At 37.0% G+C, this 18936-nt stretch overlaps 1 protein-coding gene across 2 annotated transcripts in view; it reads left to right on the top strand.

The window, feature by feature from the left end:
• Positions 1-18590, top strand: part of arhgef25a (Rho guanine nucleotide exchange factor (GEF) 25a) — a 95300-nt gene extending 76710 nt beyond the window's left edge. Inside the window, exons 7-17 of one of the 2 annotated variants that reach the window (XM_065285616.2) lie at positions 103-206; positions 888-957; positions 8408-8497; positions 9236-9328; positions 11286-11336; positions 11577-11654; positions 11815-12006; positions 12506-12686; positions 13216-13433; positions 13584-13751; positions 16644-18590. In XM_065285616.2, the coding sequence (XP_065141688.1) occupies positions 103-206; positions 888-957; positions 8408-8497; positions 9236-9328; positions 11286-11336; positions 11577-11654; positions 11815-12006; positions 12506-12686; positions 13216-13433; positions 13584-13751; positions 16644-16757 (1359 nt within the window). In that variant the 3' untranslated portion in view covers positions 16758-18590. The remainder of the gene's footprint in view (positions 1-102; positions 207-887; positions 958-8407; positions 8498-9235; positions 9329-11285; positions 11337-11576; positions 11655-11814; positions 12007-12505; positions 12687-13215; positions 13434-13583; positions 13752-16643) is intronic. The other variant, XM_065285617.2, reaches the window with a different exon arrangement.
• The last annotated feature ends 346 nt before the right edge of the window (positions 18591-18936 follow it).

Genomic DNA, 18936 nt, shown 5'->3' with positions numbered 1-18936 from the left:
CCAATACTTTACTGTCACAGATGAAATGGTGAAGTATTATTGCAATTGAGTGCTCTGTGGGTCATGCGCTGTCTTCATTTATAACGTAATGTCTTTTCGCAGGGCTACATGGCCAGTATGAATGCTAAAGGAGTGCCAGAAGATATGAAGGGAAAAGACAAAATAGTCTTTGGGAATATTCATCAGATCTACGACTGGCATAAAGAGTGGGTTTATCTGTATTCGTATGTATGTATGTATGTATGTATGTATGTATGTGTGTGCGTGTGTATAAATGAGACACAGAATCTTTAAAAAAAATTAAGCCTTAAGGACAATTTCAGACTAAACTGTTTCCAGCTCTTTGTTTAAAGTGTAAATTCGGATCGCTTAAAGTCGCAATGAAATTGAAATGAAAAACTATATATATATTTTTAATATTGTGGTATTATTAACAAATGACTTATTTGTGAGCTTCATTATTTTAAAAAAATTTGTGTGTCTTCATAATCTTTAATCAAAAATGCAAATCTCCTCCCCTCCTCAAAACGATCTCTCTTCACTTCCGGTCAAAAGTATGGTAGGTGGGCGGGGTCTGGGAGAAGATCGCAGCGATTAGCAATTAGCAACACGACCCAACTTCAAACGATCCAATTAGATCTCGATGGACAAATTCAAATCCAGCCCTGCCTTATTTCATATCAAAATCCGTTTCATTCGGATATATGTCACCACGGGGAAAATAAGGCAATCGCTACCTCTGTTTCATGGCGACTTTAACCAGTGTAAAAAGCAACAAATGATCTTACGGTTAATCTATGTGTTAGAAATGCATGAAGTATGTTGAATATCTGTGCCTGATGTCTAATGGTTTGCTCAACGTCTGATCTTCCCTCTGTTTTGAGCAGTTATTTTCTGGGTGAGCTGGAGAAATGTGTAGCTGAACCTGAGCGACTGGCACAACTTTTTATCAAACATGTAAGTTTCTCTGTCTGCCTTTATCAACCCAGTCTGTGCTAATCAGCCTTGTAAAGCTCAGCATGACCTCAGCATGATTACCAGCGTCAACCAGTTTTACCAGCTAAGATTAAAGCCCAGAGTATAGTCCGTTTTTTTACGTGTACGTAAATGTTCGCCGCATGCGCATTCTTCTAAAAATATATAAAATGAAAGAACAGACACTCTGCTTTCAAACAAACAATAAACAAACAAACAAACAAAATAAAAAAATAAAAAGTTTAATCCTATCTATATTTTTTTCTCTGCTTATAAACTCCTAAATATAGGCATTTTTATTTAAAAATAATTTTTTTTTAGCAAAAAGTTGAAATAATTGCATTTTTATGAAGGAAATTGTTAGAGATCAGATTCAGAACAATTATCAAAACATACACAGAGTTTAAAATTAGTAAATAACGTTTTGGTATCAGTTTTTTCATTAAATGGGTAAGTGTCTAGTGCAGGGGTGTCAAACTCAAGGCCCGCGGGCCAAATCCGGCCCGCCCCCTCATTTCATCTGGCCCGCGAGAGTTTACAAATTATGTTAATTATGTGGCCCGCGAGAGTTTACAGATTATTTTATTGTTATTATAAGTTGTATTTTTTGCAAGTAATTTCCTACATTGATTTTTTTTGCAGCCACCAAAAAAAAATTTGTCCCGCCAAAGTCTTTTTGTAATATAATTATTGATAATGTTGATGATTGCATGATAGAGAATGAGCAGTACCTCGCGCGCGCACACAATTCTAGAGTGGCCGTATCTTAATGTGAAGGCTGCAGCGTCCGGAGGTCGCGTTTCAAGGCTGCATACGTCATCAAGACTGTCTTGTTTCAATATATTAACAATTATAAAGTTAAATATTATTCTTCGTTTATAGTAAATAGTTGTAATATGCGTATGACGTGCGAATGTAATGGTTAATTAACTTAAATAAACCAGGTTTGATGACGCTGCATATACGACCTCCGCAGGCTGCAGCCTTTGGATATAGAAACGGACAGTATCTGCTCGTTCTTTCTCTCCATTTCTCGCGCACGCTCACGTGCATCCAGCGAGAAAATGTTTTCTCGTTTACAGAAATGTTTCGCGATGTCCAGCTGGGATTAGTTTACAAGGCGTCTATTCCCGCTAAATAAGCAAACTAATGACTCATCTGAATCGATTACTTTTAATAAACGATTGAAACTATTGATCTGTAGCCTACAACACTGAATTTATGAGAAGTCAGTCAATCAGACACTCAAAATCAGGTAAAAAATTACAGCTTTTTGCAAAGAGCGCAAGAAATGACGACAGCGAGAGTGTGTTTAATAAATGCATATTGTGGTGGAGATTGTAAAACAGATCTTAAAATCTTAAAATGCCTCTCATTTTATTACCTGCACAATGAAGGATAACATAACATTTTGAGTGTACTGTACTCACATACAACATGTGTTTTTGTCACCACACATATTTTTTAAATAATCTGTATAATGGTTGTACTCTATACACTTTGTCATTATTTGCCTGGGCTTCTACTTTCAAAGCTAGGTATTAATTTAGTTATTAACAAAACCAATAGTAAGCAAATGCAGAGAAAATAATGCAATGTACAGTAATAAAAGAGTTGATACATTCATACAGTCGTTCAAATACAACCGGCCCTTTGAGAGTAACCGTAATGCTGATGTGGCCCGGGATGAAATTGAGTTTGACACCCCTGGTCTAGTGGATAATCACAATATTTCAGATTAACATAAAAATTCAGGATGACGTTATTTTTATGCAAGTGTTTTCTCTTAATTGACGAGATAACTCGTCAATGGCGGGGAAAGAGTTAAACAATAAACTGACATTAGAAAAAGACATTAATTTATATAATTCCACATACAGCAATGTCGGAATGGTCCTCTTTCTCCAGATGAAAATGATAGTTTCGCTAGAGCCTCGGTTGGGATCATTTAGGGCTATTGTAATGATCTAAGCGCATTGTCTAAAACGCATGGCACATAGTCTATATGGGCGTGTCCCCGAATCCACTTTTGGTAATTAAACGACGGGAAAAAAATTTTTGTTTGTGCGCAAAAGCTACATGCCGATTTCCTACTTAGATGGCGGAATTTGTAAACTGAAAAACTAAGCGGAGGAAGAAGACCACCAGTTTAAGATTGATGTTAAAAAATTGCGTTGTTTTCCTTTGTATTGAAATTGTAATTTTTTTATTAAAACCTTTAAAAGTCGTTTTCTTTTCAGTAATGAAAGTAAAAAGAGCAGGCTTTTAATTGCTGTAAATGAAAGGAATAGCCTACATGATCAGTGTAATCTCAAATAACTAAAAATACTTCTTTTGTAACAAACAAGAGATAAAGAATTTACAAACGTGTGGAGAGCCGTTTCAACACTCGGACAGCGCTGTGAGTTTTTTTTTAAAGCATTACTTAAAAAAGGTTCTCATCTCACCATATTCACAGGAACAAAGTCATCATATACAATAAATCTGTGGGGTAGCATTTAACTCTTTCACCGCCAGCGTTTTTAAAAAAAGTTGCCAGCCAGCGCCAGCGTTTTTCATCATTTTCACCAAAGTTTAATGCCTTCCAGAAAATGTTCTTCTTTAAATAAATAAACATACAATATACCAAATGAAAGAACAGACCCTCTGCTTTCAAACAAAAAAAACCGTTTCATCCTACCTTTAGTGGTTCTTTTGCAATCAGCTTTTGAATATGGGTAGGTTTTTGCAAAAACACCATATTTTGAGCAAAAAGCAAAAATAATTCCATATTTGTGACGGACTTTTCATAGAGATCCCATTCAGAGCGATCTTTAGAACAGACACGGACATGCAGCAGCTTGCCATAGGGCAATACTTCCGGTTTTAAAAAGTTGCGGAAGGGCGCCACCTGGTGGATAATAGCGGTATTGCGGAAAGACGGAAAATCTCGTCATTGGCGGGGAAGCGTTTTCTCTTAATTGACGAGATATCTCGTCAATGGCGGGGAAAGAGTTAAAAAACACATTTAAAAATAGATGCAATATTTACATTTGTTTAAAGCAACAGGTGAAGCAGCTCTTAACTCGTTATAACCTTTCTCATTCGGTCCTCATTTATGTCCAAGAGACTTAATAATAATTTTTTACATTTTAATCCTGAAATTTTTCATATTTAAAAACGTTTGTGTGCTGCTGTGCATCCATGTGTGTGATAAGCAAACGTGCATTGTCATCCCGTTTATAGGTGCATATTACTAATGTGCTCATAAAATAACAAAAACAACATTGCGCCATTGACTTTAGACTGTAGACCAGGTTTTAGTTGATCAATGGCGTAGTCTATTTTAGTTGCCTCAAAATAGCAACTTGTCAACAATGCAAAATTTATTGCAAATGCATTTGCTAATTAAACAACGTGGCCCTAAACGTGAAAATGATAATTGCGCCGGGTTGAAACTAGCAAAAGACACTTGCGTCGCGCTTTGCGGCGGGTGTATGATAGGGCCCTTTAGAGCCATTTGAAGCTGTATTGAAACTGCACTTTTCAGCGTTGAAGATTGAGCAGAACTTCCTTTCATAAACAGAGCTGAGAAAACACAGAGAGGCTTTTAACACTCACCGTTTTAACACCCCATTTATCCTCACAGCATTTCACTCTATTTCGGTCCCCCTTTAGACCCCCTGTTACTGATACTGCTTGCATGAGGATGTGTGTTTGCTTGTGAGTCCATTGGCCCACCTCCATGAGGCTCGGCAGTGTCAGGAAGGACACTAGAAAAATAGGCGAGAAGAAAGAGAAATAACAAGCACGTCCACGTCCTTTGATAACACTGCTGCTTTACACACCGAGTCTATTTCTGGAGCTCAACCCCACACTATAGGCACAGACACATAAACAACTCTCCCAGAACAAAAAACACAATCTCTCAACAGTCTCTGATGTGCACGTGAAAGAATAAAAAGTGCAGATTTACAATCGTGGATGTTGTTGATAGTGGTAGTAATTTGTTAAAAGCTGCCACATGCTGCTATACAAGTTCTGGTGGTGAATCAAAGAGTTTTGCCTAAATTAAAAGCAAAGAGTTACAGTAAGAAACGGCGTCTGCCAGCGTTTGCCTTTTCTACTGTTTAATGACCGTTTAATGCCCTGTGGGTAATGACTTGAAAAGACTTTAGTGGAATAAAGAAACTTATAAGAAAATCTAAAGGTTGTATCAAACTGTGAAAACAAGCCTTGTGGGAAATCGCTAGGTAATAAAAACAGTAATGCAAGCTGCTTTAAGGACGGTCACACACATTTCCCCTTCGGTCCATTTTCCTTCTAAAAAAAATCAAGACCTTCCCCCCTCTTTCAACTTTCTTTGGTCTGTGCTCTCACCCCCTCTGTTAACTCATACATAACAAAGTTCTGAGCCACTGAAGTTATGTAAGGCCTCTCCAGTCATTGATGCATAACTTGGATATTTATGGACGATGGGTTGAAAAATTATTTAGCTGATTTCAAACAGACATTCTTATAAGGAAATGTTACTGCAAGGCAAAAAAATCATTTTCCTAATCAGTATTTGTGTGTTGTGTTTTAGTGAATACCTAAACATTTTTGTTTTTAAAGGGATAGTTCACCCAAAAATGACAAATCTGTTATAATTTAATCACCCAAAATAAGATTCAACCCTGTATACATTTCTTGGTTCTGCTGAACACAAAGGAAGATATTTTGGAGCACCATTACCTTCCATAGTAGGAAAAAATACTATGGAGTCAATGGTGCTCCAAAACATTACACATTAGACAAGATATTATTTTCTCAAGATATTATTTTACAAAAGACAAAGCCAACACTTGTCACTCCCCAAGAGTAGTTTAAAATTTTTCCATACCACTGATTTTCCTCCAAACTTGCTTAAAGTGAATTCTCCTGTTTTAATGTTTTTCTTTGCTTCTTCAAGCTCCATGTTGCACTTAAGCTTATAGTACAGCACACACAGCAGGTGTGATGTGTCATGCGTGCGAGACTGCGAGTGGACGAGTCGCTGTGCATGACACATGATGTGCCTTATTAAGGGCCTGACCTGGCACGAGGACGGTGGCAGGAAATATCGGCCCTTCCCGGCCTGTGGGCCGGGTCGAGTCCGGGCTCGGGCAGAGAATCAAAGCTCTAGCACACAGCTGATTGTAACCATTGACTTCCATAGTGGGAATACAAATAATAATAATTGTGATAAATAAGGAAGAAGATATTTTGATAAATGATGGTAAGCACACAGTTAACGGTACCCATTGAATTCCATCATATGTGTTTACCCTACTGTGGAAGTCATTGGTTACAATCAGCTGTGTGCTTACCATCATTTATCAAAATATCTTTTGTGTTCATCAGAAAAAAAATCATACAGGATTATAACATGTCGATGAGAAAATGATGACAGAATTTTCATTTTTGGGTGAACTGTCCCTTTAAATAATCTGAATTAAAATCCATATAACTTGAATGAATGTGGACTACACAGTCTTATTTGCTGCCTAACATCCCCTTTTTATCATTTATGGGAATACATATATTAAGTTAATTTAATACACAATACCGTTAGTTTAAGACATTGTCCTTTTTACTTAAAAACAAGAAGTTCGCACTTGCAAGACAAAAATAATGGTTTTAAGAACACACATACTGATAAAAAGGAAAGATTGCATAGAGTTGTTTATTTCATCATGGAGTCCAACATGGTCCATATGAACCTCTTATGGTCAGATGGTCAGCCTTTGATGTCTGCCATATAGGGTTGCCTCCCGACATCACACATGTGTATAAGTGTATGTGTGTGTGCGCACAGGTGTATGCTCGTGAATACAGTGTGAGTGAATGAGGCTCTGATTACATTCTGGATAATTGAGCTGAATTATACATGACCTTCTGCTCGCACTCATGCATCAGTACAGTCTCTCTTTCTCTCTATGTGCTGTCACAGTACAATGCTCTCATACTTCAGAGAGAGTCTGTTATAGACTACACATACAGTAGCTTTAAAGTTTCCACTGAATCACCACTGCTTCATAATCCATGTACGCTGTCTTCCCGTGATATGGAAACAATGACTTACAGTTAGTCATTGCACTGATAGGGCCCTATTTTAACGATCTAAGCGCATTGTCTAAATGGGCGGGTCCGAATCCACTTTTGCTAATTTAACGACGGGAAAAATGGTTTGTGCGCCGAGCGCATGGTCGAAAAGGGTTGGTCCTTTTTTTTAATGAGTAATGGGAGTATTTTGGGCCTAATGTGCAATAAACCAATGAGATATGTCATTATGTCTAATCCCTATTTACATGACGGACTTTGTAAACTGAAAAACTAAGCGGAGGAAGAAGATCCCCAGTTTAAGATTAATGTTAAATAATTGTGATGTTTTTCACTTGTATTGAAATTGTTATTTTTTATTAAAACCTTTAAAACTTGTTTTCTTTTAGTCATGGAAGTAAAAAAAGCAGGCTTTTATTGATTTAAATGTATGGCTATCCAATATCATCAAAAAATAATTTACAAGTATTCAAGAAAAGGTTTGTACTCAGCAAACAGGAGATAAAGAATTTACAAACGGCTCTCCGCACGTTTCAGCACTTGGACAGCATCAGTTTTTTTAAGCATTACTTAAAAATGGTTCTCATCTCACCATATCCACAGGTACAGAGTCATCATATACAATAACTACCGTGAGGTAACATTTAAAAAAAAAAACATTTAAAAACAGATGCATTTGTTTAAAGCAAAGCATTTATTTACTTACCAGGCTACAGGTGAAGCAGCTCTTCTAACGTCTCATAATCGGTCCTCATTTATGTCCAAGAGACTCAATTTTCAGAACGCCCATGGGTGCAAAATGGGGCGCAAATGCATTTGCTATTTAAACAACGTGGCGCTAAACTTGAAAATGATAATTCCGCATGGGTGGAAACTAGGAAAAGACACTTGATTCGCGCATTGCGCTGCATTGCGCCGAGTGTAAGATGGAGCCCATACTCTTAAATCTGAATATATAAATAACATGTTTTCTTCAAAATGTCTTTGCTGTATATGACATACCTGTTGATTTTGCAACGATTTCCAGTACTCATGACGACAATGCAATAGAAAATATTTATAAAGAAAGCATTTGCTAAATAAATAAATCATGGTAGTTTCTGTAATGTATGCTAAAAATTGTAGGAAAATGTTAAAAGGGTAAATATCCAGATGCATTATGGTGAAAACAATGTGGGAGAAAATCAATAAACGTGGGCTGCTTTAAACCAAATTACATTTCTTTTCTTTGGACTTTTTTAGATTCATCCTGGCATTCATTTAGTTTCGCTAATTTAATTTCTGAACAGAACTGTTTGTACGTAATGACTATACAGTATGTGTCCACTCAACTGAGCTAATTTAGTCTGCCCTCTGTTTGCACAAACCCCAGGAAAGACGACTTCACATGTATGTGGTGTATTGTCAGAACAAACCAAAGTCCGAGCACATCGTGTCAGAATACATCGAGACGTACTTTGAGGTAAGTGCATGTCAAGTTAAGGCACATACACACAAACACGCTTTAGTGAAGTCAGGATTTTAAGTGGCACAGGTCAACCACGCAGAGCCAATTTGACCGAACTGGATCTACTGGACCATCTTTGTAAGTACCTCAGAGCACACTCTCTCTTTCTCTCTTTCCATTTGTGTTTCTTTTTGTAGTCCAATCAATTCTTGGAAGAGACGAAACGGCGAGATGCTCGATTGAAAAGCTTGACACTTAATGGATTTTTCTTAGTGCTGTGCCAAAACATTTAGAGGTAGAGGTTTGATGGCTGGCATTACTTTAGGTTTATGGATGGATATTGCAGGGTATTATGGGATAATGGATCAAAGTGTTTGGCTGTGGAATATTAGTGTGTTTTGCTTAGTACCTACAGCACAGTGTATACTATATACTGCCTGCTATTTTTTGAAAAAGTAGTAAGCATGCATTGTTGCATGCAGTGAGGATCTTCTCTCTAATGTAAATTATTATTTTGCATTTTTAAATCGAAATTTGTATAAATATTTCTTACAGATCTAATAAAATGGTAAAGAAAAGTATTTCAGCAGTTAATTTGTCACATTAGAAATGGAGATTGGGTGCATTGCATTGTGCTTTGCAAGAAAGCTCTGTTTTTTCTGCACATTTTAACAAGTGTTTTAGGTCATATTCCATGTGTTAGAAAAATCTGCAGACTAAAGTAATAAATCAGTCATTTTTGTGTGTATGCAGGAGCTGAAACAGCAGCTGGGTCACAGACTCCAGCTGAATGACCTGCTAATCAAACCTGTGCAGAGGATCATGAAGTACCAGCTGCTGCTGAAGGTAAATCACAGTACAACACACGCACACGGTTCATCTAAGCTACTCCACATTTCATGAATACAATTAAAATATTGCATTTTCTAAATTTTGATTGAAAAATATTCTATTCATTTGTTTGAAATATGTTTAACTTCGTTTAGGAAAATAAGTAAATGTTAATATACTAACTTACTAAGGGGTGGTTTCCCAAACAGGGCTTATCTTAGTCTCATACTAAAATGCATTTCTCAGGGTTCCCACGGGTCCTTAAAATTCTTGAAAGTTTGTGAATCTGAGGGGAAAAATTCAAGCCCCTGGGAAGTTTTTTGAAAATATACATACATAGATACAGGTCATTGAAAGTGCTTGAATCTATTTTATACAAGACGTTTTCTGAAAAAAAAAAAAACATATCATTCCCTGTGTAGTGTAGGATAATATCATAAAAATTCTAGACTTTTTAAGCGCATGTGCTAAACTGTTCGCTTTAAATGCTTATATCTACTGTATGTGAATGTTGATTTATATCAAAATGCTTTTTTGCATAGTTGTAAAACGTCTGGTTACGTATTTAACCGTTGTTCCCTGAGAAGGGAACGAGACGCTTCGTCTCCCTCGCCATACTTCCTGCATCCTTGTAACGCCGTCTTTGGCAATATTTCAGATAGCGATATACTTCCTGGCTGCTGCATCACCCTGTCTTTGTCGTTAAGCCTCACCATTGGTTAAATTTGATATACACATTCAGACGCACTTACCCCTGGAGGTGTCTCCAAAGTGTCACCCAGTGACACAGCGCAAGTTCCATCGAAAGGGAACTGTAACAATGTATCTTTAAAGGTAACACGATGTAACCTTGTTTCACTTGAAATGTGTCCCAACATTTAGTCCTTGAATTTGAGGGTATTGGACCTGGGAAGTCCTTGAAAGGTCCTTGAATTTGAAGTTAACAAAGGTGTGGGAACCATGATTTAATTTTTTTAAGATGTCAAATACATCTTTGGTGTCCCCAGAGTACATATGTGAAGTTTTAGCTCATAAAACCATATAGATAATTTATTATAACATGTTAAAAATATGACGTTCTTTAAAATGCTAATTAGTTGATCTTTGCACTAAATGGCAGTGCCGTGGTTGGATATTGCACATTAAAGGGCGGTATTATCCCCTGTTGACATCACAAGGGGAGCTAAATTTTAATCACCTATTTTTTACATGCCTGCAGAAAATGGTTTACCAAAACTAAGTTACTGGGTTGATCTTTTTCACATTTTCAAGGTTATTAGAAGCACTGTGACCCAATTATAGCACCTAAATATGAAAAAAGTAAGATTTTCCCTTTCCATATAAAAAGATTATGGGTGATTAAACATCAGATATTACATTTTGTTTACCTTGAAATGCACAGCTTTGTTAGATTTGTTGACTTAATTTCCAAAAAAATGAAAGTGAAAGACTTTAATGTTTTACATCTTTTTGGTGTGTAAATGACAGTGTTTTGGAGCACAATAGTTTATATCCTTAAAGCTAACATATTCATACTAAAAGCAAAACAACCTTCATTTTAAATTCATGGAGACTGTAATAGATGCTTTAAAATATTTAAATTTAATATATGATATATATTTAATTAATGCTTTTACCTCATGTTGTCTAACAAGTTTGGTGTTCTTCAAAACACTTTTTACATTTTGCTTGCTTACAGTAAGTTAATGTTTACCTGTCACAGTATCACAAAACTGTTACTATAATCACAGCAAATTAAACTTTGAAGTTTTTGATAGAATAATAAGTGCTGCTAATAATAAGTGTAGCCCTTAAATTTGTAACAATTAGCGTTAAATCACCCCCATAGATTTTTTCTAGGTATCCAATTAATGATCTTAATTAGTTTCTACAGGCAAACAGCCATTAACATAAGCAGACCGAGATGCAAAAATAGTCTGTTCTTAATCTCATGCTGTGTGTCTTGCGACAGGATTTCCTGAAGTACTACACGAAGGCTGGGATGGACATTGAAGAGCTGGAGGTATGAATCATGTTACTCAGACACTATAATGATCTAAAAATGTTATTTCTCAAGACCAGAAATGCACCAAGGAACATGGCGTATTTTTACTCAATGACAAAATGTGTTTTTTCCCTTATTTCTGTCAGTTTGAGCCAGAAATAATTACTCATAGGCTTTACTAAGTTTATTCCCCTCTGTCTCTCTTTTTCTTTCTAACATTCTGCAATTGTCTCTCTCTCATTCTTCTCTCTGGAACAGAAAGCAGTGGAGGTGATGTGTTTTGTTCCGAAGCGCTGTAATGACATGATGAACGTGGGTCGGCTGCAAGGCTTTGAGGTACGGCGCCAGACTCGGGCTGTGGTTTAACGCTGTCGGTCTGTGGAAATACTGCACGCGAATCTGATTCCTTAAAGTCCCATTCTCTCTCTCTCTCTCTCTCTCTCTCTCTCTCTCTCTCTCTCTCTCTCTCTCTCTCTCTCTCTCTCTCTCTTATCAGGGGAAGATCACAGCACAGGGAAAACTTCTCCAGCAGGACACATTCACAGTAACAGAGCAGGACAGCAGCTTCCTGTCCCGTGCTAAAGAGAGGCGGGTCTTCCTCTTCGAACAGCTTGTCATCTTCAGTGAGCCGATAGACAGGAAAAAAGGATTTTCTTTACCTGGATATATTTTTAAGAACAGTATTAAGGTAAGTTATACTATTACATTGATATTATATTATCTACATCTATGGTTTTGACTTTAAGGCCATTATACGGGACATTACCTAAACCCCTTTAGCGTTTCCTCTGCTGCAATTATAACCAAACTGTTTAAAACTTAAAGATTAGATTTATTCAGCATTATTAACTTTGTGTTTTTAGGAACTCTCTGTTCTTCAATAAAAACAAGGAAGAAATTAACAGTCTTCTTTGTTTGCCAAGGTTGCACATTTCTATTGCTCAGACATGACTATTACTGTAGTATGCAGCATTATACTTATCTAAAGAATAACTTTTTTATTATTCTTTTTAGGTACTGTGATATTAAAAATATAACAACCAAAAAAGTTTCCACATATGGCATGTTTATTGTCTCAATGCACATGGCTCAAAGAGACGACTTTGATTGGGGCAGCAAGTATCATTGAATGGTGATTTAGTTATATCGGTTGTTAAATAAGTTTCCATGTCTTTTTGTAACTTCAGATGAGTTGTTTGGGTGTGGAGGCATGTGTAGAAGGTGACCCCAATCGCTTCGCCCTCACGTCTCGTGGAGCTGATGGTAGCACAGTGCGATTTGTGTTGCACTCTCCATCACCAGACATCTGTCAGGCTTGGGTCAATGATATAAACCAAATACTGGAGACCCAACGCAATTTCCTCAATGGTGAGAGTTCAAAACTGATAACATTTTACTAATTTAGCATGACAAGACATGTGATGCACACAGGATCTCTCGAGACGTAGAACACATATTTTGAAAAAAGGAACCACACACATATGATGTGCTACATACATATTACAAACTTCGAATCGAGCGCCCTCGAAAAAAGAAGTCACCGGCTGCCATCTTCAATCTATGGTAGTCAATGGTTACAATCAGCTGTGTGTTTACTATCATTTATCAAAATATCGTCTTCATACAGATTTAGAACAACATGAGGATGAGAAAATGATAACATAATTTATATTTTTGGGTGAACTATCCCTTTAAGTTTGCATCTAGGCATACTGTATATAGCACTATTATATTGTTCCTGTAGCTAGAATATGATGGAAATAATAGCAAACATTGTTTAAAACTGTATGGCTTAAATATAATTAAGTTTCTTTTCTATTCGTTTTGTTGATGCCAATAAAATCTTTCTAGCAGAAATTTTGTTAAAGAAAAAAATGTGGTTTGTTACATGATATAGCCCTGCAGTCGCCAATCGAGTACCAGAGAAGGGAAAGTAAGAGCAACAGTTTGGGTCGGAGCATGAAGCCTCCTCTGTCAGCAATAGCTGGTTTAAGACCTCACTCTTCAGCATCTATTGACCGCCACAAACTGCCCTGCCTTCGCTCCTGTAACACCTCACTGCCCTCCATCTACCTGCCCAGCCAGGTCCCCACTGATGTCCACTCACTGCCAGAGGTAAGAGGTTTCATTCATCTAACTACACCTGCTTGCTTTGGTAACAAATACATATTTACAACCGTTTTTTGTTGAGGTCATTCAGCTGTTATGTTGGTATCAGCTCACCTTTATAACCTCTCTCTCTCTCTCTCTCTCTTCCATGTACAGTCAACACAAGTCCAACGCTGTCCAGCTGACTCCACATTAAATTCCCAGACAGCGTCTCCGGCTCACGTGCATCTGGCCTTCTCTGAAGATGAATCTTTCTCGCAGGCTCCTCTAAACTGCCAGGCAGTCTCCAATGGGCTGTGTTCTGCTAGCACGCAAGGCACACAGGTACATCCTTAAATAAACACTCACATGGAGGCAGTGTAATGAGGTCAGAATTTGGAAAGGGGTGCTGTTTGGCATAAGAGGCTGCACTGCTCCCCCTGCTGGGGTATTATGGACATAGCCCTTTGAAAGTATTGTGGCACCATAGTATTTTGATGTATACCATAGTACTGAAATGCATTTACTGTGGTATTTACATAGTATGATGGAACATAGTAAAGAAACCATAATAGTACAATCTCCAGAGAAAAAAAGTGTAAGTAGGACTCTAGTATAGTAGACATAGTCATAGACTTAGTTGAGATATACAGCTTACACTGTAAAAGGTGAAAAGTTGGATCAATTTAAAAAATACTTCAATTGGTAACACTTAAAAAAGTTAAGTTGTTTCAACTTATACATTTTAGTGAAAAATACTTTAAGTGAAAAATTTAAGTTGATCCAACTTTTCACTTTTTACAGTGTATGTCTAATTGAGATTTATTTATGAAAGAGCATCTATGAGGTTTTATTTACAGTAGTGGCCAAATGCCCAAATCTGACCTTTTGAAATGTAATAACTTTTGTTATTAAAAAAGTAAAATTGTAGTCAATGTATGGTGAGTTAAACCCAGATTCCCTACTACACCTGGTTTTTGCCTTTTAACTCTTTTCACATCAGCGTTTTAAAAAAAAATAACTTGCCAGCTTGGCCCAGCCAGTGCCAACATTTTTTATGAATTTTACAAAAGTTTAATGCCTTCCAGAAAATGTTCTTCTTTAAATATATAAACATACAATATATCAAATGAAAGAACCTCTGCTTTCAAGCAAAAAAAAACCCCATTTCATCCTACCTTCATTTGTTCTCATTTTATCACCTGTCAAATATGGGTAGGATTTTTTCAAAAATACCAAATTATGAGCAAAACTTATAAAAACAAAAATTAAAGAAAGACCTTTGATAGAGATAATATTCAGAGCAATCATCAAAACATATAGAGTTCTTACTGTTTGCCCTAAGGGATTGCTTCCAGGTTTTATAAGTTGGGTATGAGCACCACCTGGTGGATAATAGTGGAAATACGCATTACGGAAAAACTCATTGTCATTGGCAGGGAAGCGTTTTCTCTTAATTGACGAGTTTCTGTAACTCATCAATGGCTGGGAAAAAGGTTAATAATTTAATCAAACCTAAGGAGATGGACGAGAAAGGCAAATGTTGTTCAAATGTAACTCCCAGATATCAATATCCCCCACTACTATTTCTTTGACTAACACACACGCTCCTTGATATTTACAGCACTACAGACAGACACTGCGGTCAGTCACTGATGTTTTCTCTGTTCTGATACAGTAGCCCTTTAAGATATCCCAGTTTGTTTGCAACAGAGTCTAGTCCTAAAAGAGCTTTGATGACAGCTCAACAATACTTCATCTTTTAGTTTAGTTTATTTAGCTGTTTATCTTCTTTACTTAGGCCTGGTGAACAATGGCATTCATAAACAGGAAAGAGACAGGTTGACAGAAGGAAGTAGCAGATCTCTATCAAAAGCCTGATGGCTCTTAGACAAGAATGGTGTTGAATCTAAGTGCTATTTTCATTTTGATTTGTAAACAAACCCCAAATTACTGCTGCATTTAATACATGATTACCTTTGATTTACAAGGATCTTTATTGAGAGAGTATACTAGCCAATGAAAGCTCAAATCACACTTGTAATATGGAAAGATGACTTTCGTGCCATTTTAAACCCGCATTTCTCCCGCACGCATTTAAACGACAGCAGAGGGACTCGCCCACAGACCAGCCCCTTAGAAAATCAGGACAAAAAGACGGATTAAAATACCACGTGTAAACGTGAATGTGTCTGTTTTGTCCACTTTCTCCTCCAATTGACCAAAACGCATCTTAATACCAGGTATAAACAGCCCCTTTGTGTGTCTTTTAAATCAAGTAGGCCTACCTGGACGGCCTTTTGAGATATAGGGGATCTTGATTTTCTTTCTGATGTAAGGTGAGGAACAATATGAGGGCAGGTAATATTAATTAAGGGACACTGAGAACAAATTAGATATTTGAAGTTTTTAATATGTTACAGTAAGTCTACAGAACCAGAAATGCTCTCTAACAAATGCTCTCTAAAAAAAAGTACTTCGACTCGCCTGAAAAGTCCGCTCCCCTTCTCCCTCTCATAATGGGAGAGGGAGGGTGTTACTGCGCCAAGTCGAAGTACTCCCAAAAGTGCTATTACGCCATAAAATATAGTTCCTCTTTTAAATCCGCTTAGAAAAGCGCTATGTTTTATTTTGTACCACCAAACTTGCTCGTATAACTACTCGTCTTAAATAGGAAAAACGTTGATGTGTTTGGTCACTTCTAACTTTATCTCTAAATGGTACCATTGAATGAATGGGGCTAAGCTAAATGCTATCGTAGCGTCGCAGCGCGCTCCAGCGCTTACGTGCACGCACACAGATGATAGAGGGATGATTCAACAGTTCTTAGTTAAGGTAATAACATATTTTAATATTGAAAATGAGTAGACTATTCCTTTAAGTGCAACAGGATTTGGAGGATTATTAAATAAAGCTTCACAGCTCTGTTGTGACAGTATTCCCTTAACCACTTATTTCAGGCTATAAACCCAGTAGCATATATCTTACACTTTATCTCCTGGGCTGCTCTAGTAATTAAGAGTCTCTATACAGACATTTATAGAAATGTGACAGCTCATTATTCCCTCCCTGGAGATCAGGTGAGAACTTCTTACAGCTGTCATGCATCACAGACCCCTTTTAAACGTTTAAATAAAGATTTAATGAGAATTAGCTGGGGGAAGTTTGAATCATGATGTTAATTTTGTGCCGTGCAGAAAAAGAAGCACATAATATCTGTGTTTCTCTCTGTTTCAGAGCTCAGGAGAAGGGGGTCCCAGGATTTCGCAAAGAGATGGACGTATGGCAGTCGCCTTATCCAGTCTTCAGTGTTCTAGTAACTTGGCCCAGCTCGATGAGGACGACTTGTGAAACTGCAGCAGAAATGAATGCGAATGGCAATCTGAATCTGTTGTGTGCACCAGAGCATGCCACAATCTGGACTACACCGCTAGTGGACTTCATTTGCGTCTTTTATCTCGTGGTATTTTTCTTAAACCTGTGACATGAATTACCTATAGTGACAATTTTTTGCGATGTTTCTTTTTGTTGTATTTTTAAAGAAGTCGTGTTTTGTTCAAAGGAGAATCAACCATTCCTATATTGGGAGGTCACTGGATCAGAAACCAGACTAAATCTTTAAGGGTGTATGCTTTTAGACAAGTGTGCATGTGTGAATGTTCGTTCCGAATGTGTGTTTAACTTCCGATTGCTTGATCCCGAAACAAGCTGAACGTTTTCCATCAGCGATGTGCTTTCAGGTTTGGAGTACATACTGTTTTTGAACATAAGAGGGTCCTTGGTGGCTCACGCTGGATTTTAAAGGTTTCGCACTGTTGGTGCCTCTCTACAGACGCTGTCTTTCTATATCGAATGCTCTCACGAGCTGCATAAACGCTCTTATGAAGGAGCTAAAGGGGAAAGAGACTCTATATGCAGCTAAAATGTGTATATACCGTATGTATGTTCTGTGAAGGCTTGGCTTTGCCTTCCCTCATTGGGTTTTGAATAAGGAAGGAGCCAAGGCCACACAATCAATCCGCTCCATTGTATTGAAAAGTGAGAAATGCCCCTCCTGGAGTTTTTTGTTCACACCTCATAGCATCCACATATGAGGTCAATTACATTGAGTTCACCATATGTGTGATTCACAATAAGCATTTGCCTTGTTGAGCAGAAGGACTGTTGTTATGAATAAGGCATTTTTATCTGTAGGTTTATCACAGAGTTTGGCTATTCTGCCCCCTATTCATAAAATGCATTTAGGGTTTACTCTGCATGACTCTTGTATGGTTTCCAACCATTTTGTTTTTGTTTTTTTGTTTTTAAATACAAAACTTCACAACTTAGTAAAGGCCAAAGGTAAATGTTATATCATATGTGCCAAAAAGCAGGTGCCAGTACCCTATACATAAAATTAATGAAATGTTAGAACTAAAATGTAATTCTGTTCATTTATACAACACATTTGTATGTGTTATAAACAAGAACAATTATTTGTTTTATTTACATTCTCAATTGAGGGGATGTAGATTTTTTTTAAGATGCAAATTTGTGACAAGCTGAATTATTCCATTAAAAGATAAACAAGATTCTTAACTAAAAAACGTACAGTTTTCCCCAAATTCACCAAAGAAGGGTCGCTTTGTGTTTGGTGTGATGTTCAAGCATGATCAATGCTTTTTTTACTCATTTTTTTACTTTGTATGCACATTCTTTCCAAGAGGGGGCACCAGAGGCCTTTAGTAGTGCTACCTAAACAACAAAACACTTTTAATTTCAAAACTCTGCACCAAAGCTCAAATGCTTTAGCGCTGGCATGTTTCAAATGCATTCGCATACATATCCTTAAATGATTGTAACAATCTTCTCTTGCCTTTATGTAATATTCAGACTTTGAAATTAGCAAAATCTTATGATTTGACATAACCCTCTGTAAACTGAAAGCTTTCCTGAACTGCCTTTCCACAAATGTGGATTTAGATCTTACAGTGTTGCATGCTATTTTGAAGATCACCTCTAGAAAAATGAAGGAAATAGAGGAAGAATTGGACATGATATATGTCTAGCATACAGTATGTCTGTGACTGAACCTATCATTGTATTATATCAAATTAAACAGTGTTCTCTTGGAGCACAAGGGTGTTTTGGAACACAAAATATTTTGCTCTTCTTTATTCACTTTTGGGAGTAATGATTTGTGTGATATATATTAAAGGATGTGTTAAACTGCCAGACATACTGGTTGATACATGTACTTTATATTATACACCAAGACTTTGAACCGGTTCAGTGAACAAAAACCAGAAACTTTTGATGTTTTGCAAGGAACAGAAACGAAACCAGAAAGTTTTAAAAAGTATATGTTTATTTGAAATAATGGTAACCGGTTAATACCGTTATTGTTTTCGTTCTTTGACATGATTTCTGTGCAATATGACTAGTGATGGTCGTTTTCGAAGCACTGCTTCATGAGGTTACGAATCTTTTGTTTCGAATCAGTGGTTCGGAGCTTGTTTCAAACTGGCCAAAGTCACGTGATTTTAGCAAA

This window comes from Paramisgurnus dabryanus, chromosome 21 (assembly GCF_030506205.2).
Source record: "Paramisgurnus dabryanus chromosome 21, PD_genome_1.1, whole genome shotgun sequence".
Classification (NCBI taxonomy): domain Eukaryota; kingdom Metazoa; phylum Chordata; class Actinopteri; order Cypriniformes; family Cobitidae; genus Paramisgurnus; species Paramisgurnus dabryanus.
Note: the sequence above shows the minus strand (reverse complement) of the source record. Positions and strands in the feature narration are given on the sequence as shown.